The 24287-nt window shown below is 26.6% G+C and overlaps 2 protein-coding genes, 1 long non-coding RNA gene and 2 pseudogenes across 7 annotated transcripts; 2 read left to right on the forward strand and 3 right to left on the reverse strand.

The window, feature by feature from the left end:
• Positions 1-1338: 1338 nt before the first annotated feature.
• On the reverse strand, positions 1339-4802 carry LOC112685017. Of its 2 annotated transcripts, none has more exons than XR_003148747.1 (5): positions 4551-4802; positions 4240-4489; positions 4004-4162; positions 2961-3123; positions 1339-1480 (listed from the first exon to the last, which is right to left on the reverse strand). It is a non-coding gene; the product is annotated as an uncharacterized LOC112685017 (long non-coding RNA). The 2 variants fall into 2 exon arrangements; XR_003148746.1 differs by having other exon boundaries at positions 1346-1480; positions 4004-4144; positions 4551-4801.
• Positions 4803-5375: 573 nt separating this feature from the next.
• Positions 5376-6500, forward strand: LOC112685016 (annotated as a pseudogene).
• Positions 6501-7204: 704 nt separating this feature from the next.
• LOC112685032 lies at positions 7205-11408 on the reverse strand (annotated as a pseudogene).
• Positions 11409-11486: 78 nt separating this feature from the next.
• LOC112685030 lies at positions 11487-23789 on the forward strand. Of its 4 annotated transcripts, XR_003148751.1 has the most exons (6): positions 11487-11633; positions 11692-11752; positions 16860-17188; positions 17272-17555; positions 21478-22929; positions 23014-23789. XR_003148751.1 is itself a non-coding variant. In XM_025556788.1 (4 exons), exons 2-3 carry the CDS (start codon positions 17056-17058, stop codon positions 17553-17555), a joined length of 417 nt encoding a protein of 138 aa, XP_025412573.1. In that variant the 5' UTR covers positions 11487-11633; positions 16860-17055; the 3' UTR covers positions 21478-22134. The 4 variants fall into 4 exon arrangements, 2 of the variants coding, with proteins under 2 accessions (XP_025412573.1, XP_025412572.1); XR_003148750.1 differs by lacking the exons at positions 11487-11633; positions 11692-11752 and adding an exon at positions 13449-14725; XM_025556788.1 differs by lacking the exons at positions 11692-11752; positions 23014-23789 and having other exon boundaries at positions 21478-22134.
• Positions 19967-21455, reverse strand: LOC112685029. The gene is made up of 2 exons (XM_025556786.1): positions 20855-21455; positions 19967-20005 (listed from the first exon to the last, which is right to left on the reverse strand). Exon 1 carries the CDS (start codon positions 21371-21373, stop codon positions 20885-20887), a length of 489 nt encoding a protein of 162 aa, XP_025412571.1. The 5' UTR covers positions 21374-21455; the 3' UTR covers positions 19967-20005; positions 20855-20884.
• Positions 23790-24287: the final 498 nt, after the last annotated feature.

The raw sequence follows: 24287 nt of genomic DNA on the forward strand, positions 1-24287 counted from the left end.
CTTTTCAGAATATTTAGATAATTTAAAGTTTTTATTAGATTAATATCTGAATTTAATATGAAAATATAATAATTTTGTAAGTGTAAAATACTAAATTAAAAGTTTAATAAATATTAACTTCAAGGGGATATTTTAGACAATTATTGTGCCTATTATAAATAAAAGAAAGATATTTATATAACTATTTTTTACACAATCTATTTAATATCTTGTTCAATATTATTTTAAATCAAAAATAGTCTAAGTTTATCTTTTTTAATTTAGTTCAATTCAAAATTTCTTAATAATTTTTTTTATACATACATAATTTTTTAAACTACTATTTCGGCATTGTAAACATGGTTAATACTAACAATTTATTATCCTATACAACTACACAAATCTTAATATTCTCATAGCAGGAAGCTAAAAAGTGCACTCAACAAGTAACATAAAAAAGGCAAAAAAAATATATTTCATCTCCAATAACTAATTATTGCATACATTAAAGTTTTAATTTAATTTTATAAGCGATATATAGATCTGGGTCTTATAAAAATTATTTAATAGAAACAGATTAAAAAAAAAAAAAATTATAATTGATTAACTAGTTAATAATATGTTTATGAGTGTTGCAAACCAGGTGTTACACTTATAGAATTAATGTACTCATACAATATTGATAGTAATGACGTTATAAAAATGTTTGACAGCAAATATCTAGCTTGTAATATTATGAAAATATTTTTGTTGTTTCAAAAGAGTAGCTCATCAGGTTATTATTAATAATGCATTTGTTTTTGCATTTTACATTTCAACAAAATATTTAAGTTCAAGTATATTTCTTTGTACAAGCGTGACACTTTTTTGTGAAATATAATAATTAGTAAAAGTCTTGTATAATGAGCTTATTATACAATAATTGAGATCAATAGTTCATAGTGTAATTCATATTATGTATAATGATTGTAATGATTGAATATAATAATCAAAGAACACCATAATATTTATTTTATTTTATAATTGATTAGAAACTAAATTTTGACAACCTGTGTGTCAGTGTGACAAGCATTTTCTACTTAAATTAATTTTTTAGAAAATAAATATAGGAATAAACTGAATTTTGAAAGTGATTTAAGATTAGATTTGATAAATTTAACAAAGATTAAGATAAAAATAAAGATATAATAATTAATACTGTAGTTTATATTGTGAATAATGATTGTAATGATTGAATAATAGTTACAGAACATCTTAATATTTATTTTAATGTCTAAACCTTTAATTTAAGCTTAAATGAGAACTGAATATTATTTTAATAAATAAAACATATCAAAAAGTAAACACAAGTTTCATTTAACATGCTTAAACTAAATATCTAACCTAAGAATCGTTAATTATAAGTAAAAATTATGTATGCTTTAAGTAACAATATTTTGGATCTTCTTAATTGACGGCTTACAAAAATTTTATATTTATCCTATTACAGCTTTGGGTATTCCTGAAAAGTTAAAAGAAAAAAATATATATATTTTAGTTTTAGTAAATAAAACCAATATTTATTATAGTAAATATATTACAATTAATAACCATACACATTTTGTTATTCATTGTAAAAATTTAATACAATAATTAATTTATAATTATAACATTTAGATATAAGATATATTAAATTTAGTTTTTATTTGAAATCATGTTTTATCTTAATTATATATATATATATATATATATATATATATATATATATATATAAGCTAATTTAAAACATGAATTTATATGAAAAAAATAAAAAATTTTAAATATTAATATAATGTGTATTACATATATTGTAATTTGATTTATCAAAAATTAATAATCGTTAATAAAATAATAATAAATTAAATTAAAATGAAGAAAAGTAGTTAATAGTTAAAACTCGTAAGTTAATATAGAAATAAATAAAAAAATGCTTAGCCATAAGTTTTATTATATTTTTAATTATAGAATATAATATAATCCAATAGATTCAAAACTAATAACATACATTGATTTTAATAAAAACATTTCTTTTAATAAATAGTTATACTATACTATATTTAAAGGTTTAAATTTTAAGGTCTTTACCCATAAATTATTCATAATACTAAGTACCTACAGAATAGATATTAAATTAAACTTATCTATCTTATAAAACTATTATTCTTTTTCAAAATGAAATTGATTTTTTTTAGAATTTCCTTAAAATCATTTATTATTATTTTTATTTATAATAAATTATTAATCAACATTAAGTAGTGTATATTTTATTATTTATAAGAGAACTAATACTCAAAAGAATGTTATTAATTTATAATGTTTAATAAAATATGCTTTATGCCCTAATAAAAAAATATCTCAATATTTTAAAAATTTTAAGTATTTAGTATTTAATTACTAAGAAATTTATACAAGTTTGCAATAATAGATTCATTTAAATATAAATTTCATTGTAAGTTTGTTAAATTATAAGAAATAATCATAATAAAAATTAGATAATAAAATATAGGTACTTCCGATTCTTTAAAAATAAATTTAAAATAAAACAATTTTCCAGTTTCAAAATTAAACATAACTATACAAATATTAACATATTGTTCACTTTCATAAGTTAATACATTGATGATTATGCACACTAAAATAACATTTAAATTAAAAATATTAAAGATTTTAAGTTATATTAAGTTTGTAGGTTTATTACTTATAAAGAAGACTATTTAAGAAAATGTACTTAATTTTATTCGTGAGTTAAAAATATTTATGAGAAACATACATTTTCAGAATTTCTAACAAATTAGGCAATAATAAAGCTAACATTTTAAAATTATAATTTAACTTAACTTAGTAACAATACTATAATTAATTATTACACAAAAGTTTTTGCTACAAATTTAATTAAAAAAGTTATATAAAATAATAAGAATTAAAATGTACATAGTTCATATTTTTTCTTATATAAAACTTACTTCATAATTTTAAACAACACGTAAACTATTTGTATAAAACAAAAGTTAATCCAACTACCATTAGTAATTATTCAAGAGCCCATGTGTCATATTTTTTGTTAGAACTGACAAAATGTATTATTTCTTCAAATCAATTGATTGATCGAACAACAATGGATCATACCTAAAAAATATAACATATCAGTCAATAATAATTATTTTATAATAATATTATAATAAATATTAAAGTACTATTTATTTAATTTTATACATTTTTTACTATAAATTATTACACGTTTCTAATAATATCATAATAAAATATAACATATTATAATAAAAGTTCTTACTTGAAGTATTAATGTACAAATATTTACAATTGGATTATTTTCAAAAATTCATCATAAGTTATAAAAATAAAAATTAAGTGAATACAAACATTATTCTTTATGAATAATTGTTTAATTTAATTTATATATACCATGTATTCTATGCCTGATGATTTGTTACATCAAAACAGTTTTTAAATAGGTGTATGCATATATACATTAATACACTGGGCAAGAACTATTATTCTTTATACTGAAATATTGGATTTATAAGAAATAATTAATAATTTTTTACAAATATTTTATATTTCTATAAAAGAAATCATAATATAGTCATGTAAAATATAGGATCATAACGTTAAAAAAAAAGTTTAAAATAATGTATTGAAAAATTAAGCAAGAAAATACATAGTAGACAGTAGAAAAAAGTATAGTATAACATTAAAATAATAACAAATTTAAAAAATAAATTCAATTTTGTACTAATATATACATAAATCATGCTTATTCTGTATTTATTCACAATTTAGTTGAAATAATATAATACTTAAACAACATATAATACATTAAACGTTTTTACAAAGAATACAGGTATTTTTTTCAAAAATATTTAGTGAAGTTTGCTATACAATAAGTGAAAAATTAAACTAAGTAATGTTAACAATTCTCTATGTTGAAAATGAGTATATTAAGAATTCTTTATTAAAATAACATTATATTATTGTAAAAAAAACATACCCTAAGGATTTTTGTTGGCCATTAAATACATCTGATATGATTCTATGAAACTATTGTCAAACGATACGATGGCACAGTCATGATACTCATTGATGACTGTGTTATATGCTGCCGAATACTGGATCATGTAACAATTAATGTCTGTAATAAGATATATATCTAAGTGTTATGATAGGGTAAGTTCAATAGTTAACTCATAAAAATACTTTTAGAGTATTTAATAATATATTTAATACTTAGACAGAAATCAGCATAGGCAACAATAACATGAAAATGACAATCATAAGCGGGGTGTTTGTACTAATTAACTGGACATGTGTTGATCCAAAGCTCTATTTATACACTGGTGGATGGCCTCCTGTAGCTCGTTCCCTTCTGTTTAGCATCAGGCATATTACATATTGTTCGATTTTTACGTGTAACATTTTATTATTTTAATTGGTAATATGTGGCATATTACAAATGTACCGTATCACTAACGTGATCCTGAAACATTGACAAACATTCTTTATTTTTTCTCAACAGGATACCGGATTAATTTTCTTACCTCGAGACTTCTAAAATGTTACCAACAAATTTTTTGAACCAAAAGTTGCATTTCAATCGGACCACCGTACATTGTTTTTGAACGAGCAGTATACGCACGAGCATAATACTGATGATGATTGCGAAAAAAAATTAACTGAATCGAAATTGGTATTCGGACGGAAGCTGAACGACGAATATTATTTAGTAACAAAATGGTTGTAAGAAAAATGTAAACTAATGACCATGGCCGTTATCGGAACGACGTAAACAAGTGATAACACACGGTTTTGGGAACAATAATTATGGCGGCAATAGCGTTTTCTGCGCGTCGAGCCGTTACCGTACGTGGTAAAGATGGGCAAAACGGATCATTTGAACGATTCGATTCGTTTATGTCGAATTCTTGGGATACCGCACAACACAGCACAATGTTTATGCAGTGGAAACAAATTTAGTTTATTTAAAAATTTGTATCACCAACAGCAATGCACGAAAACGAAACAAATCGACAGAGTTTACAAATTTTATTTAAAATAATAATAATAAAAATGATACAACGTCTGTATGTCGAATTCGCTGGTAGCGTGTTTTTCGCACAAGGCAGGGGGTCGATTCTCGAACTCCTACGACATATTATCGAAAAAAAGTAGTATACGACAATAGTCGCATGGTAATGTCGTATACGTTTTACCGAAATCAGTAGGACCTATTCTTCAAAACCATTCGATGTATTTATAGTCGCATCATAGACTTATAATATTATAATCATAATATATATAATATTATAAAATATTTTATTAAAATAATGACTGATGAAATAAAAAGTCGAGCTATGATAGAACAAATGATGGCACTAAATGCATTCTTAAAACAAGATTAAGATTAAGCGGAAAATTTAGTTCCACATTTACATTTAAAACGGCACAAAATCATTGGAAAGCCATAGCTGATAATTTGAATGCTATGCCAGGATCAGTAAAAGACTGGAAAAAAATACCGTAAAGTAAGTAATTAGATAGGTACCTAATTTATATTTTTCTGTGTTATACTCTTCCTATAATTTTACATTATATAAAGACATGTTCTATTAATAAATAGCTTACATTTTTGATGCTTTGATTTACAATATTTCAAAATAACTGTTATAGAAAAGAATACTTTAATTCATAATTTTCAGTAATTTCTTAATTTTGTTGTCAAAATTATATGTTTTTTTGAACCTATAAAATTGTAGGTATTTTATTCAATTAAAAACATGCAAATGCATGAACTTCTTAATTATACGTTTTATAACTTATAAGTTTTAAAGTATTACAATAATTCACATACCCAAGAAATTTGTCAATAATTTGATCATCAATTTTTTACAGACTTTTCAAGACAATCGTACAAAAACTAAATCTAAAAAGTCAGCTCTTAAAACTTCTCAAAGAAAAAACTGGATTTAATACACTGGGTATCCCTTTAACACAATTGGAAAATGATACTTTGGATCTAATAAATCCTACTGCCATATCGGGTCATATAGCATCAAAAATATTATTTACATTTAATGTGGACACAGATGAAAACATTATAATGATGAATCAAACTGAAACTGAATCTACACCTATTCTGAACATATCTAGTGCTGATATATCAATGAGTCCTTTTATGTTCTCATTACCTGAAAATGGTAGTGCCACAAATGACGAGCTGGATTTAAGTGTTCCTTGCAAACATACAAGTAAAATATATTTTATAATAAAATAAAATTAACTTAATTAATTTTAATGCATTTTTTAAATTTTAAGCAAGTAAAATAGATAAAAAAGTTAAACCTAAAAGGTCATCTGCTGCGAAAAGACTAGCAGAAAGTAATGATAGTGCTACAAGACTGGTTTTCCTAGGATAAAAAAAACTTATGAAGAATAAATATAATCGTGCAAAACTTGTTATTCTCCAAGAAAAGAATAATATTATAACACATATTGCTACTGCAATTGAAAATAAAATTTCTTTATAATTATATATTACTAATACATTGATTAAACTAAATATACATATATTTAATCAATATTTAATGTGTATTTTGAGAGATAAAATGATACTATAAATTACAATTTATTTTTATTTTGTTATCAAATGATTTTTCTTAAATAACTGTTAAAGTTAAAAAGTTTAAAAGATTTATGATTTATTTTTAGTATTAAAACTCATGTTTAAGTACCAATACACTTTTATTTGTATGTGTTACTATAAAATATAAGATATCAGACTGACAAATACCAATAATATGTTAATTATTATTAATATATTAACCTAAATGTTTATTGTTCTTTATAACTCATGATTTAATTGTTTAAGTCATGTTTAACATTTATTAGATAATATATAGGTTATCCTACATTTTTTTGGCAACTCATTTTCACCTACTACTACAATTGTTTTTTAATTTAGACAACAATATTCCTATTTCACATTATTTTTATTTTATTTCAGATGAACCAGTCCAATACTATGATGATTAATAACCATAATATATTATAATATCAACATTAAAAGATTATTATAACCCATAGATAATTTATATACAATAAACATATACTATAGTAATTAAAGTTATTTAATTTATTATTATTAAATAATTTACAAATTATACTTTTTTATTATTATATTAAACTAAACACAGATTTAATGTTGCATGTTTCTTTGCATATAGTTAACAATTGTTGACCTAAAATTTCTGCCTTGTATTAAATCATTGCCTTGGTGGTTGTTTTCATTATTTGGAATATTTTGTTGAAAAACTCCCATATCTAAGTCAATTAGACCTTCATCATTCGGTAATGGTATATTATTTATTATGCATACATTATGCAATATTGTACATGCATTAATAATTTTTGTTGCCTTTTCTAGATGGTAATGTAGAAATCTGTATTTTAAAAGACACCTAAAACAAATTTTACTAAGGATTTATACATTTTTATAGTTATATTATTATTTGAAAAATTATTGTAATTCAATTCAAGACCAGTATTTTACATTTTTTAGATAAATAATCATTAAATATATTTTACATTGTATAGATATAGGATATAGATTAAATATTACTTCTAACCTTTCCTAAATCTCATTTTTAAAACTCCAATGCACCTTTCAATTACATTCCGAGTTGACATTTGCATCCTATTATAATATATTTCTCCTTCAGTGGTTGGTTCATTTATGGGAGTCAATAACCAAGGACGTAGAGGATACCCAGAATCACCTAATTATTTTATTTATTACAGATTTACAAGTATTTAAAACCATATTTTTAATTGTAAGTACTACCTGAAAGAAAAAATCCTTTATGACCATTTTCATATAGTCTTTTTACTAATGGTTGTACACAGTCTTGTAAAGTATTCGAATACAAGTATTTGAATACATGTATTAAAATACTTTTTGGAGTATTTTTTGGTATTCTAAATACAATTTTTCTAAGTATTTTGAATACTTTTTAAAAGTATTTTTAACAATTTGTAAATACTTGTATTTAAATACCACAAAGTTTGTTTTAATAATTGTATAATCATAATAATTCTCTATCTTAATAATTGTTCCTACTTCTAAGAATAATATTCAGTTATTATTGATAAATCTAATAAGTAATAAAATAATAAGATATTACTATAGTATTACTAATTTTAAAACTGTTAAATTTCAAACCGTTTTAACGCTATCATATATTTTTTTTTAAATATTATTTTGCTTAATTTTATATTAATAAGTATTAATTGTTATAGGTTGTGACTAAATATCAATAAATAATAATGTAAATAATTTATTAAAATATGCAATGATTATTATTTATATTGTAATTACAATTGGTAATATTTAATTTCTAAAAAGTAATTTATTTTTAACCATACCTGTAAATGTAAAATAATATTATCGGCTTAATCTTTAAGTTTTAACTCTAAAAATGTAATTTCATGTTTATTAATTTCATGAATATAGAGTATCAAAAATTAATTTTTATCTCATTATCTAGATTATATTATAATATAATTATATAAAAAGAAAGCATTATATTAATGAGATTCAATTTATAAACACAAAAAAATTGTATAACAGAAAAAGTAGTATATAACAATGTTAAAAATTTAAAAAATGTTACATTCAATTTTATATGGGTTTATTATTGTAATTTTTAAGGAAATTTTTTCAAATAGTTCTATATTAATAGTTAATACCGTTTTTTATTTATTTTTTTGTCATTTAATTGTATTAATACTAGTAGATATATATAATATGTGAATGAAATATGTGAACATGACCTCTAAATAGTCAGACATGTTTTGTATTTTTTAAATTGTTAAATCTATAGTAATTAGTATCATAATATAGGTACCTAAACTGATATATAATCAGTGGCATAAACAATTTTTTTCTATGGGGGGGGGGGGTTAACTATAATATTATATAATATTAAATTAAAAAAAAAAATACTTGTATTTGTATTCAAATACTTAGAGAAAAATTAGAGAATATTCGTGAAATACATTTTTATAATAGTATTTTATAAGTATTTTTAATACTATTTTATTCGAATACTATTATTAGTATTTTAATACTTTTTCAAAAGTATTTTTTACAAGAATGGTTGTACATCACTGTTGTTCCATATGTAACAATCATTAATAGAACCGGGAAATAATGCATTTACATTCAAAATTCTAAGTTTTGCATCACATACCTAAAACAAATTTTTTATGAAATAATACTAATCAATTTTTTAGTAAAATTTATGATTTGTGTGCCATATCAAATTAAATATATATCTATTATTAATAAAAAATGTGGATACAAACTGGATATTAATTATTTATTATTCAAGTATAATTTATTATTGTAGGTAATGATATAATTATTTTAAATACTCAACTAATTGAACATTTATTGAGTGGTAGCCCTTGCGATTGATGTAAATATATTCTGAGTAAACACCTAAAGACTCTTTTTTTGGTGGCACTATAGCCACATGAGTGCAATCTATACAACCTATGCAGGCTTGAAAACCAGTTGTTTCATAAAATCTAAAATTATGAATCTGTATTAATAATATAAATTTACGTACATCAAACAAATAATTTTGTATGACATAATAAATTTATAAATTATAAACATTTTCAAAAATATTGATAAAGAATTCTTACTCATTTCGAATTTTTCGTAATTCACTAAAATTACTTGGAAATTTCACCCATTTACCAAAAATATTTTCATTATTTAATGCTAAAGCCACTTGCTCTAAAGATCTAGATACCGAACTTTGTAAAATTACTGCAAATCTACTATTGCCAACTGGAGTTTGGTGGCAGCCAGTAGCAAAAAAATGAAGTGCTATTAAAACCTAAAATAAAATAGAATTTATTTATATCAATAATAGTTACGTATCACAGTAGGTACCTGTATGACTGTATAAATAATAATAAATAAAATTGTAAGTACCTATATTGTAATAAATTTAATAATTTAATTTAACTCTGTGTCGTTACGTCTAAGTTAGACGATCTTTTTTGTGATATAATATATGGACTCAGTTCTGTTACTAAACAATTTACTAGAGTTTTAAAGAGTCTATAATTTTTTATAAATGCAGAATTTGAAAGTTCAAAAGCATCCGTACTGACAGTAGCTTGCAAATTTGCATGAGGTTGAAAATTTATTTGAAATTTTGAACAACAAATAAATGTACTAAATCGTCAAAATTAGCCATTGTCAAAACTCTAATGACATATAAATTATAATAATATTGACAAATTTAAAAGTCTCAAGTTGCGATATGACAAACAAAACTGATAATTATATAAATTAGAAATCGGTAAGATTATAATATCATAATCCCACCATAGTCGTATTTTACAACTCGTTGTCGTGTGGTCAGGCCCACACTTTTTGAAGTTGAATGAATTTTCATACGCTTGCAAGTCGTGCAAAATTCAAGAATAGGAAATTTCAAATTTCACTCGACAATAATTAGTTGTCGTATATGACTACTAAATAGCGCCGTTCAATAATTGGACCCCAGGACGGCGAAAAGAAATAATCGTAAAAAAAAATATGAACTTATGAAAAACACCGCAAAGTTGTGCGTACGCGGAAAAACAGACGAAATCAGTTTCGGACCAAGTCGGACGTCGTCACGACCATAGACAACAGTTTTTTATAATATAAAAACAAATAACATATAATATATAACATATTATGTCTATGGTCACGACTAGTGATGGGTGTAAACTAGTTATACAGTCGAGAAATCTCTATCAAAATAATAATTCGATTATATACCCGAGATATTATTTTGAACGATTTCTCGTTTATTTTAAAACAATCGATTGATCTCGTAATGTGTATCGAATGATCTTCATGGAACGAATGAGTGAGGGAGGATTATTACTTTTAATCTTCATAATCGAATAAGTAAATACTAGTAGTTCATTTTGAGTCTATATATTTACGACTCATGCTACTCGTGGGACTGGTTGTTAGACAAATATTGATGGGTATACGATTACTCTTAGTTATTTATATTTTGAACTTTGACATAAATATATAGCTATAATTTTTGAATTACTTAACCACAAAACAACAAAAATTTCTCAGAACGTTTATAAATAAAATTATATTATATTTCAATGGAACATTTCGAATGATTATAAAAATGTCTTGATTACTAATATTTCGATTATGCCCATTACTAGTCACGACCAATCCACTTTCCCCCATCATATGATAAATGGGAAACCGGTGATATGCTGATGGTTCGATCCGCTGTCTGGTGGTTGATTAGAAAAATAAACGGCCGTTGTGATAATAACTGTGGCACGGACCGCGTCAGAGTCATTTAAAAGTCCAGTTCATTTCATTATGATTTATAAGAATTTATATCGAGTATTTCTTATTGTCAACACAGTGCTGAACTTCGGCCTAGACAGACTAGGCAGCTGCTTATGGGCCCGCACCTTTCCAGGGCCCTTTGCCAAGCATCGAAAAAAAAAAAGTTTTCTCACAAAATGGATTAACACGAGGAAATATTTCGTGTATGGAATACTATTTATATTATTTTGAGGTAGTATTTTGGATATTGATAATTGTTATGTGTGTATAAAGTGATGATGTGTATCCAGGGCCGGTTTTTGCTCTCAGCGCCCAGTGCAAGATTTATTTCGACGCCTTCATTTTGGAGAGGTAGGTACATTCATAATCAAAAAATGCTCAAAGTAATTGTTCAAATTACCATTCTAGCCACATACAGAGAATATCAGCCACTATTTCCATGTTGATATAATATTAAATAATAATAATGATAAAATTAATTTATATTAAATCAAATTGAGAATATTGTTTATTTTACCAATAGTAGATAATTTGTGTTGCCAACATGTCATCAAATTAATTTCTAATTTTAATGCTTTTCACGCGCCCTGTACCGTCGCACGCACCGATCATATTTAAAACCGGCCCTGTGTGTATCTTTCAAAATCTTATATATATATATAAATATACGATGTGACGTATACATATCATAGTGCATAAGCGGTACTTGGCTCTTATTGTCGGGGGGAGGGGGTCAAAAATTAATCACATCAAAGTGAAGTCAAAACTCGTAACATCTACTACCAGATGGCACATAAATATTACTTCACTTTGTCATTCAATGAATTGACTTTTACAGATACGCCTACAATACATAACTCAATTTTCACTTAATTTTTACTTACATCACAATGGTTTTAATCCACTCGTATATATATATGAGTTACGGTAAATTAAGAAAAACACGAAAATGATATAATTTCCAGGTAAATATCCATTTTAAATCTATATGTGTAGATTTTTCGTGAATTATCGGGAATTTGCAATAAAGAATTGTACAAATAGTAATGGTTGTATCTTATCATATATCGTATTTAAAGCCAATTTAGATGATTTCTGATGTACTAACTCGTACAATTCTTATACTTCATTTAAATAATAATTGGTTTTTCCGATGATAAGATGAACTAAAAATCAAACTTCATTATTAAATTTGTGTTACAGTCGAATTTTAATTAATATACGAGTACACAATATTTATTAATTTTTTTGGTGAATAACGAAATTAACCGGGAAGTATCGAAAATCTCCAAATTTTATAAATGTCTACTATAATTACCGGTTAATTACGTAATTTTCATGTTATACGTAACTTACCATAAAAAAAAATGAGTCTATGAATAAGGGGTAGAGGAAAAGGCTCGTCCAGAATATAACAAATTTACAGAGCGAGACTATTTTTCAACAAGATCTTGGGGACCTTGTTAATCATTCTTGACCATTTTTTACTTGACATTGAAGGCACACGTTCAAAAATGTCTTTGGGCGCAAAAACTCCCAAATCCAGTACGGATTATTTCTATTAATATTATTATTTTTTTGCAAATACTTATTATTATCGTTATTATAAATTGATGTAACGGAACAACTTATATCCTTTTGTAAAATGTAATATACATACATAGGTAGTACATGTGTAATATTGTAATTAAAAGTTTATCGATTGTTGTGTACAACTTATGTAGGCACCTGTACATTTTATTCTTCGGGACATAATTCGTGTAACCCGAAAAAAAATCCACTTCCTAATACTTGGGATACAACTCATTTGCGAATAATGTATTACGTTTTTGAATAAAACCCGAACGCGTGAGAATGGCATAGCGTCTATTTCCGTCGTACTTATCTACGTCTATTATGGTTTTAATGTCGTGACTTTCGCCGACGGAGTGTGACGACGAGAAAACGCTCGTTATCGCTGTGAAATACCGGCTATTCCGAGACCCGTTCGACCATCAGCCGCGGTACTACCATTGATTAAATATTTAATCGTTGTAACTACTAAACCAGAACACGTATGTTCAGTTGCTCTTCGTTTATTGTTTTGTTCGTGTGTTTTGTGCGAGTGCGTGACAATTGTTTTTCGTTTTGTGTTTAGTGTTTTGTTTTGCTATATTTCATAAAATTTTATGGTTTTTGTGGAAATCGATAGTGCCCGGAACTTCATAAATTTACCTGTTTCCGTCCACGTAATGCCCTGGTTAGCCTTTCAGCGCTCACGGAAAGATAGAAATCTTCTGAGACAGACCTAGAGTGTTTTTAGAAGTGTAAAAATTAATAAAAGAAATTTTGTAGAATTTAACTTTAATACTTCGTTATAATTTACGAAACAAAGGTCTATACGTCCGATACGGTATTTCACGTAGTTAGGCCGTTTGCACACAGTCCGATAAAATCGGACGATATTATCGGTGATTGTGTCGGATACACCAATAATACGTTATTTTAAATCAATCGTTTACACACTAGTTCCGATCCGATAAAATATGTATTTTTAATTCACCGATATCGTTGTGCATGTCGGACAAACGACCAAAATCGAACAATACTTTATCGGTCCGGTTTTAATGATTACTAAAAATAAATGGTTCGTTTGCACACTCGTCGATATTATCGGAATAATGAAATAAAATGTAGTTTTAATTCCTCGCATGTATCTAATAGGAACTTTCAATATTTAAGTATTTTAAATTTTGAAAAATGAGTTACTTTCCCTACGACGTGCCAACTCTAATTGAATTAGTAGAATCAAGACCATGTCTTTGGGATAAAACAACAAATGAATATAAAGACAGAAATCTTAAAAATCAGATATTTTGTCTAGTATTAAGGTAAAAGTAGAAAAGCTCATGCGGAAATAATTAAAAAAATTTTGTTCATCATCAATTAGTTTTTGAAATAGTGTATAAAAAGCACCTTCAACATATCTTGCTGTTAAAATAGGGTGCACCCAAAAAGTCCTCTTGCGTTTTTTTTGCTACTAATTCACGTTTTTGTTTAATGTGTAATACCGCTAAGAGGGCGATTTTCTTTTTGGAATTCATTTTAAATTATTAAACACTAGAAATGGTAAGAAATGTCTGACAGATACAAGCCTAATAACCGTAATAATATGATTTTTATTCTTTTATCGGACCGATAATTTTGACTTTGATAATTTTGTGCAAAATATATCCGATATTATTATCGTTACCGATTTTATCGTCCGATATTATCGGACTGTGTGCAAACGGCCTTACTCTTACACGTCTAGTACCAGTCCTCGCCGTATGCTAACAATAACCCGTAAGTATACCCGAACCTTTACATTTGCGTGAACAATGTTTAAGGTGATGTATGTTAATAACATATATATTGGGGTGTATATTTATAAAGTGAAAAAACAAAGTATTTTAAAGTGTCTAAAATTACAAAAATAACCATGTTACGATATTGCAATGGCTCATTGTGCCGCGTCGACGTATTGGAAGTTTGCGCCGCGTACACCGATAGCTCAGAGGACAGTTCGGCATTTAACATGCGTAAACTTATATACAATTAAGTATTTAATATTAACAATGCATTGTATAATATTGTTTACACTGTGTTCCACCATAAAGTTGCCAGTTGAGCTACGACAGTCGATCACAACCCAACGGGTTCACAAATGAAATCTTACCTTCTATATTTTGAGTGTTTTCACAAATATATTCACGTCTTTGTGATAACATTGTATTCTACTACATAATTATGATTTTTATAATGATGGTCAGGTGAAAACGCCCAGTATTCGGTTTGTGTTAAAATCTTTAAACGTGATTTATTGAAAAATATATGTGCACGGAAAACCAGATCTCGATTACAATTGGGCCGTATGATTTCGCGCGATTCACGTGCCGATAAGATAACGGTTTAAATGGTTGAAACACATCGTGTTCTCGTCGTCGACAATCGTAATCTTGTCCAATACGTCGCATTCGATTTACTTTTCAATATCTAAACGTGCATCGCCTCGCTGTTGACGCTGCCTCTAACGGCGGGTACAATATAAGTCGAGCAGCAATATGACCGGCAACGCGATCGCCGTGTGTACGTGATGTTAAGCCGCTTCCGCACTAGTAAAAATGTACGGTTGTGCGTCGGATTCGGCGCAAATTTGTTCGTGCGGCACAAGGTATTATGTGAACGTGTTCGCCGCGTAAAGCCGGTCCCACGCGACTCGTGTACTCGGCGAATAATCGTCAATCGTTATGTTTTACGAGTCTTGTAGGAGATGTTTAATTGTCAGGTATGGCAATTATTTTTATTCGCCGAGTCGCCGCTCGGCGTTTCCCATCGGTTGTCGGTAAATGTGACGCGAGTCAAAGGAATTATAAATAATTTGGTAATCGTGGAGTTTCCCATACGACTTGTAGTCCTGACTCGCTACTCGCACCACTCACTGGTTTTTATATTTTGTTTGTTGACAGTCTTCAATGTGTTAATTAATATGCAATTCATTTAGTTCACGTGTTTTCGGTGACTATAATGCCTTTATTAAATTAATATTTTAATAATTTAATTCATCACTTTACTCGTTATTAGGGAACGGATTTATATGCAATAAAAATACAGAAATATGTACTTATATATGTAAATATAATTTATAAAATATGTGCTAAAAACATCCAAATATGTAGGGGGGGGAATTAAAGAAAAAAAAATAATTATAATTATTAAATTATCAAAATGATTTGTTGCATTGAATTATTACAATATCTTAAATTATCAAATGTTAAATGTCGCCTAAATGTTAGGTATCAAAATATTTTTAAAACTGCTAAATTATCGTTTCACATCAACCGATGTATTTAAAGCATATTTCAAGCGCATATTATCAGAAGGCGATAATTCCAAATTTTTAGAAGGGTGTCTGCCACTCATTATGTCATTGAATGTTTTAAAATCAATATTGCCTGAAATTTTTTTCTGTAACAGCATGAATTTTCTTTTTTGCAACGTCTTCTATTGGTCCGCTTACGAGTTTTAATTTTTAAATTGTTGATTCAACAATTTGCATACTATCATTTAGGGACATATTTTTTATTACAAATTTTATTAAATTATTTTTCAATGTTTGATTTTGCATAATATTTTGAGCTTTTCCAATAGTGATAGAATTTTCTGGATCTAATTTTTAAATAATTTCTTGTATTTTTGTACGAAGAAGACGTATGAATGATGAAATGATAAAAATATGTTCAAAAATATTTACAAATTAGTGAAATACGTAAAAATATGTAATTATACCAAAATATCTAAAATAAAAGTATCATCATTTAAATCATAAATATTTCTTATCGAATCTTAAATATCTCGTTTCATTAAAAATATGCATTTATATATAAATCCGTTCCATGGTGAAATATAATGTAATTTTGTAAATTTCTTCTTTTTAAAGATTGATCCCCAAACGAATACAGAATACTACCGTAAACAAAAAGATTATTGGGCAACGAAACACCTGCCAAGTACTTACTGTTTTGACAGTAGGGTACATTACCCTTTTGGTCGTTCTTCGTTTGATGAGGGACCAATTGACGATGTAGTATACAGACCTGTACCTGTGTATTCCGTTGATAATCAAAAAAAAAAAAATGATGGCGTCCGTTGCATCAAAGCCGGCTGCTAGGCGAGTTTCCAATGTAGTTACTGATATTGGAGCTGGCGTCCCAAAATCGCCAGTGGTGCATGAATTGTATGTAGACGCATCGAGTAGTCTAACTATCCGTAATTATATATTATATGTATATATGTATTTTTTTTTTTATTGGAATTTTCTTTACCTGTTTTTTTTTTATATCAATTTGTAGGCGATAATTTGCTACCACCAGAATCCCCTACAAAACGTTTACGCTCGACTTTTGAACACTGTGCACTGAAGTCGCCATTGAAGTTCCCTCATAAAGTGAAATATTCCGCCGAGGAAGAACTTATATTGCGTCGGTTGGTATTGACGAACGACCCCATTCTTTCGTCATTCGACAATATACTTAAATTATTAAAAACCCTTCCATTTAACGAGGTACCTACTAGGTCAGTGATATCCATTCGGACAAAAGTAAGAGATATTAAGAAGCAGCTTCAACAACAGTAGGTAAGAATGATATCAATAAATTGTATAGTATATTTTTTTTATCACACGAATAATTCACTTTTATCATAATTTATAACAACCACAGTGGCGCACGTATTGGGGAGGGGGTTAAGGGGTTGAAAACTCCCGAAATTTTCTCCGAGGTCTAGGTTAAAATTTGTAAATTTTACAAGTTTGAAATATGAAGAGCTTGTATTATTGAATACCTAGTATCATTGATTATAGGATAGTCTATTCTATTATCAATGTTATTATTTAAGTTAAAATATATAAAGGATTTGCATAATTTTGTTAATTGTAAAATGTGTTATATTTTTACCTTGACCCCCCTCCCCCCCTCAAAAAAAAAACCTATGCGCGCCACTGAGCAACCATATATAGGTATTTTTACTTGATAAATTTTAACCTTAATTGAAAAAATAAATAATAATTATAATTATATAAATAATAACCAAAATAGAGTTGTTTCGTTGATCTTACGATCGGTGCGCATGCACTGACGAACTAAGATCAAGAGCTCCGGAAAGGTTAGTGTATGTTATATAGGGACATATGTCGGCATGGATCTTGGGCGGTCCTTTGAAGATTAGTCTTTATTGTTCGATTTGTGTTGTCCGTACAGGTATCGAAGGAACCGTTATTTACTTATTTAAAATGGTTTAAAATCACGTATATACGAATAGTATACATTATTATAAAATATTTGTGCCGTCTTTTACAATCGAATGGTGCACATCATTACACATGTATTCACATTGTACATGATTAAGTTATTCAATTACCAACCGTTATTGTTCACTGTAGATTTTATTTTATAAATTTGAATGTTAAAAAATATAAGCATTACGAAATCATTATAAAATTACATCAGTATCATAAATATTTGACCGCATATAATATTGCAACTATCGTAATATATACATACCATAAATACCACAAATACCCACACAAAGGTGATCTATTTATATTCGCAGCCAAACACCTGTACAAAATAATCAATTTCATTCATAATCAATATTCTGGCTGCACTTTGCAAAAACGTGGCAAATTTTTTTTATTATTGATGGTTATAAAAATAATATTTTCACATATTAACTTATAGTTACATAAATCTAACAGTAACAGAAAAATTACAGTTATATTTTTTCTTATAACTTTGGGAAATTTAAAATAAAATTATTTTTGGTATCACAGTTTTTAAGTAATTACCAAACCGTTAGAAAAATTGTATTAATTTTCCTAAATGAATTATACATTTTGTATTTTAGTATTTTTCTTGGGCAGTACAATGAAATAACAAGAAAATAAATTGTAAAAACATGTTGAACACACATTAGTAGGCTATACAACTGAAGTTCAGTGCTTGTTTTTAGAATTTAACATGAAAAAACAATAACACAAGAAATGTCAATGTTCTTACATTTCAAAATTACATGTTAACTAATATTACAATAATAATAATACTAATGACAATACTAATGTTTGATTTATTAAGAGAAAAACATACGTACAAATAAGTTTAAAATAAAATATATAATAAATATTATGGTTTCCAAATGCTTAAAAAGTGGTACTTGTCCAATATGCTATCTACCGTAATTTGATGATAGTTTAGTATGATATCTACCGTAGGTTCGTATGCTGTATATTATATATACTTAATCATTTTGTTATCATCATGATTAAGCTTTTACAAAACCCCAAATTATATTATGTTTAAACCTTAGTAGGTATAGTTTTATATTATACTTGTTTAGTATGTGTTTGTGACTCGTATCGATTATATGTGTTTTTACTGTGATTTATTTAATATTATTTATTAATTATTATGAGTTTGTCAACTATAAGTTATTTATATCGAAATATAATAATATATTATATTACATATTATGTATGAAAAATGTTTAAGCATACGAAGTTACCAATCGATCAAACATATGCAAAAATTAAAAACCAAACAATTTGTGATGGCTAGTTGAAAAAAGTTCTTAAAAAATATCATTTCTTGGAGCGATCAGAAATATACAGTAGTTAAAATATTTACGGTAAATAGCATACTAAACTATTAAAAGTGCGCTAGATAGCATATTGGACAAGTACCTATAAAGTAGACAATAGTTTAAATTTAAGATATACATTGAAAAATGCTTAATTTGAATAAAATAGAATACATATCAAATAAATATAATAATTTCAAATTTAGTTTCATATAGATCTTATTTTAAATACATTATAGGTGTTTGATGTGTAACATAGTAGTATGAAAATGATGCTTTTTAAAAATCTTGTTAATCTAAATTTACTAATAATTTTTCTAAAACAAAATATACCCTTTGTATTGTGTTGTATGTTAATATTTGAATGAAAGAATGACTTAAAAGTTTCAAGCTGTTGTTATAAGAAAATATATTGTGGTTCTCAGCAATCTTAATTTTTCAAAAAAAAAACACCTAAAACACAAATTAAATATGTATATAGTGACTGCAATAGAACAAAACTATTTTTATATTGATTAGTGTTTTAAACCAACAAAATAGAGAAATTATTTGTTTTTATAGTTAAATCAATATGAAGATTATATTTTATAAATGCATATAATATAACATACTTTTAAAAGTAGTAACACTAAAACACTCTTTTTTTCATTACATTTAATAATTTATGATATGTCATGTATATTTTTATAATGTATTATAAAGAGTTCCTAAATAATAAGTATCTATATATTAAAATAATTCCTAACTTAAATATTATCTAATTAAGTAGGATTAATATTTATATCACTATAGAATATACTTGAAAATATGTGTAAATTTGTTTAAATAATACATTTTAAATATGATTATAAACTGTTGAAAACCTTATTTGTAAGTACTAAATATAAAGAAGATTAAATACATATTCAGTTTGAAACAGTATTCTTATATAAAATAGTTTAGTTATTAGAGCTATAATTTATCTAATTTAACAATACTGAATTATAATAAGTTTCTAATAAATACCATAATATGATTAGATTTAATTAATTGCTTAAAATTATTAAAACTTGAAAAATAATCAATGTGAAAATTTTGTTTTATATCAAATTTAATTTCCATGGTACCTACTTAAATATAATGATTAATTAATTCAAATATTTTGTGAATTCAACGGATGTGATCACCAAGTACTGAACTCCCATTATAATTTAAGAAAATCTCATTTAAATTATTTATACAATATGTGAAATTATTGACATTCAATAAATGTATGCAATCCATATTAATGTAAAAATATAAATTGTAATTTAAAAATTCTACCTTTTTGTTTTATGTCTAACTTTAAAAGAACTATTCCCATAAAGCATTTATCTTCTTTTCAACATCCAATTTTTGTAATTCTTCTAAGTTTGAAATTTTGAAGATTTGTCCTTGTTTCGCCATAAATATTCCTGTCAAATTTGCCCATTTGTATTCATAATCGTAACATTTTGTAACTTCTCTAGCCAGCCAAAATAGTTTTTTGTTGTACTGAGTAAGTTGATCATTTAAATATACCTTAGAATTACTAAAATTAGGATTAATATCTTTTGCTGTAAGTGGATTATTAAGCTTGTAACGAGACTTTACACTATTAATGAGTAAGTCTTTAACTGTTTTTGAATTAAATTGTACAACTATGTTTCCTTCATTATTATGATGAGATCGTTTTCTAGATGAATAAACTATGTCATCACTACTTAATTCACAGTTCAATATTCGAGCAATAGTCTTCACAATGCCATAAACATTTTCATTGGACGTTTTTGGAATTCCATAAATTTCTATATTATTCACCATGGTTGATTGTTCAGCGCTGTTGATTTTTTTTTTTAGAACTTTTATTTCACTCTCAAGTTTATCACATTGTAATTTATATGCTTGTATTTTATTTTCCATTTCAGAAATTTTATTCATTGCCGATTTCAAATTGGAATTAAGAATATCACTTGATTCTGAGAAAACATTCAAAGATTGTTTAATCGATTCCATATTGGCCGAGAAAGATTCGATTTGTTTAAATTTGTCCTTCATATCAGTCTTATTCGTATCAAGATCGGTCATCTCATTTAAGTTGTCTATTAAATGCAAATTATTTTTCAACTTCTTACTCGATGAAACTTGTTGAAGTCTTTCGTTGCAACGTTCACAGTTCCAGACATCCTTAACGTTTTTGTAGCTGTCAAAAGTTGTAAGCTCCGTACACATTGGATGGAAAATTGAACTACAGTTGTTACACACTGCCGATTTTGTCGCGGAAACTCTAACATTACATTTGCTACAAGACATGATTTTGATATGAGAACGAACTGGATAGAACCAACACGATTACGCGATGCACTACTATAGTCAACAACTGGAGACCACGAAAGTCTGAAAAATCCGACACACGTAAACACGATACACTTTTCGGTTATAGTCTTAAAACTGAATAGTAACAACTACTGCAAACGTACAATTAAACATCTATTGTTTTTTCGACAATGAATTACTACAGAGTATTACTCTCTGCATTAGAGCATCAAACGAAAAGTACAATAATGAATGGCCACGGACGTGTAGGACTTCACTGTGAGCAGTAAACGCGGTTTCGAAGTGTTTTAGTGCATTAGTGTGCTTTCCAACAGTCTTAACCTCAAACATTTTAAAAATTCGTTTCAGTGGGACGAATACTAAGCAACAGTGTCAACAACCAGAAAATACTGATGAATCATCGTAATCGATAATGATTATTTACATAGATAGATAAGGGAATTTGCTGTGATTGTATTGCAATTGATTTTAGAATATATTTATTTATTTGACGACCAAGGGCATTAGCGTATAAAAACTAATTATAATTCAAAGTCCAAACAAAGATGCCGAAATTTTGATTCGGAATCGTAGTCGAAATCGAATTAGCTAACTAATTCGATTTCAACTACGATGGTTAACCACTGGTTATAACCTGTTGGTTAAAAAAAATGGTCACGATGATCCGGGTGTGTATAGTTAAGTGAAAATAGATCCCGCCCGGCCTTCGGTTCGATGAAAAAAAAAATAAATGAATAAATGGTTACTACGAATGGCCAAACGGAACAAAAGGACAGTTGACAGTCCTCCGATCGAGAAACATCATCGTCGAATCCGATTATCAGCTGTTTTAATATCAATAATATTATTGGCGGGTTTCTTGTTGTCAATGTGCGCCCGACCTGCGTATAAAACAACGACGTTATATAAGTAAGTTTATAGAAAGGTACATCAATTTTAATCCACCCTCATATTTAGCTTTGCGGAACATGACGTCTTGTTGATTATTTACCGCTTAAGCTCAAACAACCTACGCTGTTCGATTGGATAACTGTCTCCAAAAGGTAATACCATCGTGTGTACTAAATATTTTTGATTTGCATGCAACAGCACAAATGTATAATTTTTGTGTTTTATTATGTCCATAGTGTATGTACTTGAAGGTCTTCGGTGCATGATTGACAGATATTATTTTTATCTAATATTAAGCAGTGTTCATTTTTTTCGCAATTATGTGCTTTACGTAAGAAGATTTGTTCGATTGTGATATAATAATATCAGTTGGATGTAAAGCTATCAAAACAATAGATATTTCATTTTCTTTGTTTAGATCTATAATATATTATAAAAAACATATTTTAAAACTTTTATATGCCGGATGCTAACAAATAAAAAATATAAATGTAAATGTGAAAACTCATTTATAGTGTTTCACATAATTATGATTAGTCTGTAGATTTATATATGTTATAACAATCGAACGAAAACGCACGTACATGATACATCATATGAAAACTATTCACTGAAAACCATCCACCAAATATATAAAAAAGGCTCTGGATCAACATTAATTTCAGACGTGTCTAGCCATCCAGTATGAACACCCCGCTTACTATTGTCTTCGCTGTTTTTTGTCTAAGTGTTAAATATATTATAAAATATTATAGTAATAGTATTCTTATAAGTTAATCATTGAACTTTTCTCATCACAACACTTAGATAAATAACTTAAATATAAACATTATTGTGGCACTGTCGAATAACTGGCGGGGCACGCTACAAAGCTTTTAAATAAGTATTATGTTAATTTTAAAATCACTTTAAATACCCATTACATTTTGAGTTAAAGTGTTTAATTAATAAATATTCAGTATATTTGTGTAATTTTCCATTACTTGCTAATTTATACTTACATTTTTTAATAATTTTAAGTACCTAATGTATTGAAAAATATGTTTTTATGTGTTGAAACTCTTGAAATATGAATTTATCAAGTTGACTGCTATGAGCACTATAATTGGTACTCATATTGTACGTATGCTAGGCCTTAATAGTTTTAATATATTTGTTCTGTATGCTTTGAGTATTAATTCTGGTGCTCATACTGTTTGACTCTCAGACTTTGAGGGCCAATTTTAATATTCATAATTTTATAGGATAATGTCACTGTGTACCATTATTGGTATCAATAAAAAAATGGAAAAAAAAAGTACAGATTAAGATGATTAATTTCATGTATATATTTTAATATGTATTCTAATATTGTTATTTGTTCATATAAAAAAAATTATTAGAATTTGTATATCTTTTCTTTATATTTTGGATAAATTAACTTACAAAATAATGTATTTACTAAAAATTAATTAAATAAAAATAATTAAAAAATTTAAAAATAAAAAAATATTCTATTTTATTTTTTTGA

Source organism: Sipha flava, unplaced genomic scaffold (genome assembly GCF_003268045.1).
Source record: "Sipha flava isolate LNK unplaced genomic scaffold, YSA_version1 262_pilon_pilon, whole genome shotgun sequence".
NCBI lineage: Eukaryota > Metazoa > Arthropoda > Insecta > Hemiptera > Aphididae > Sipha > Sipha flava.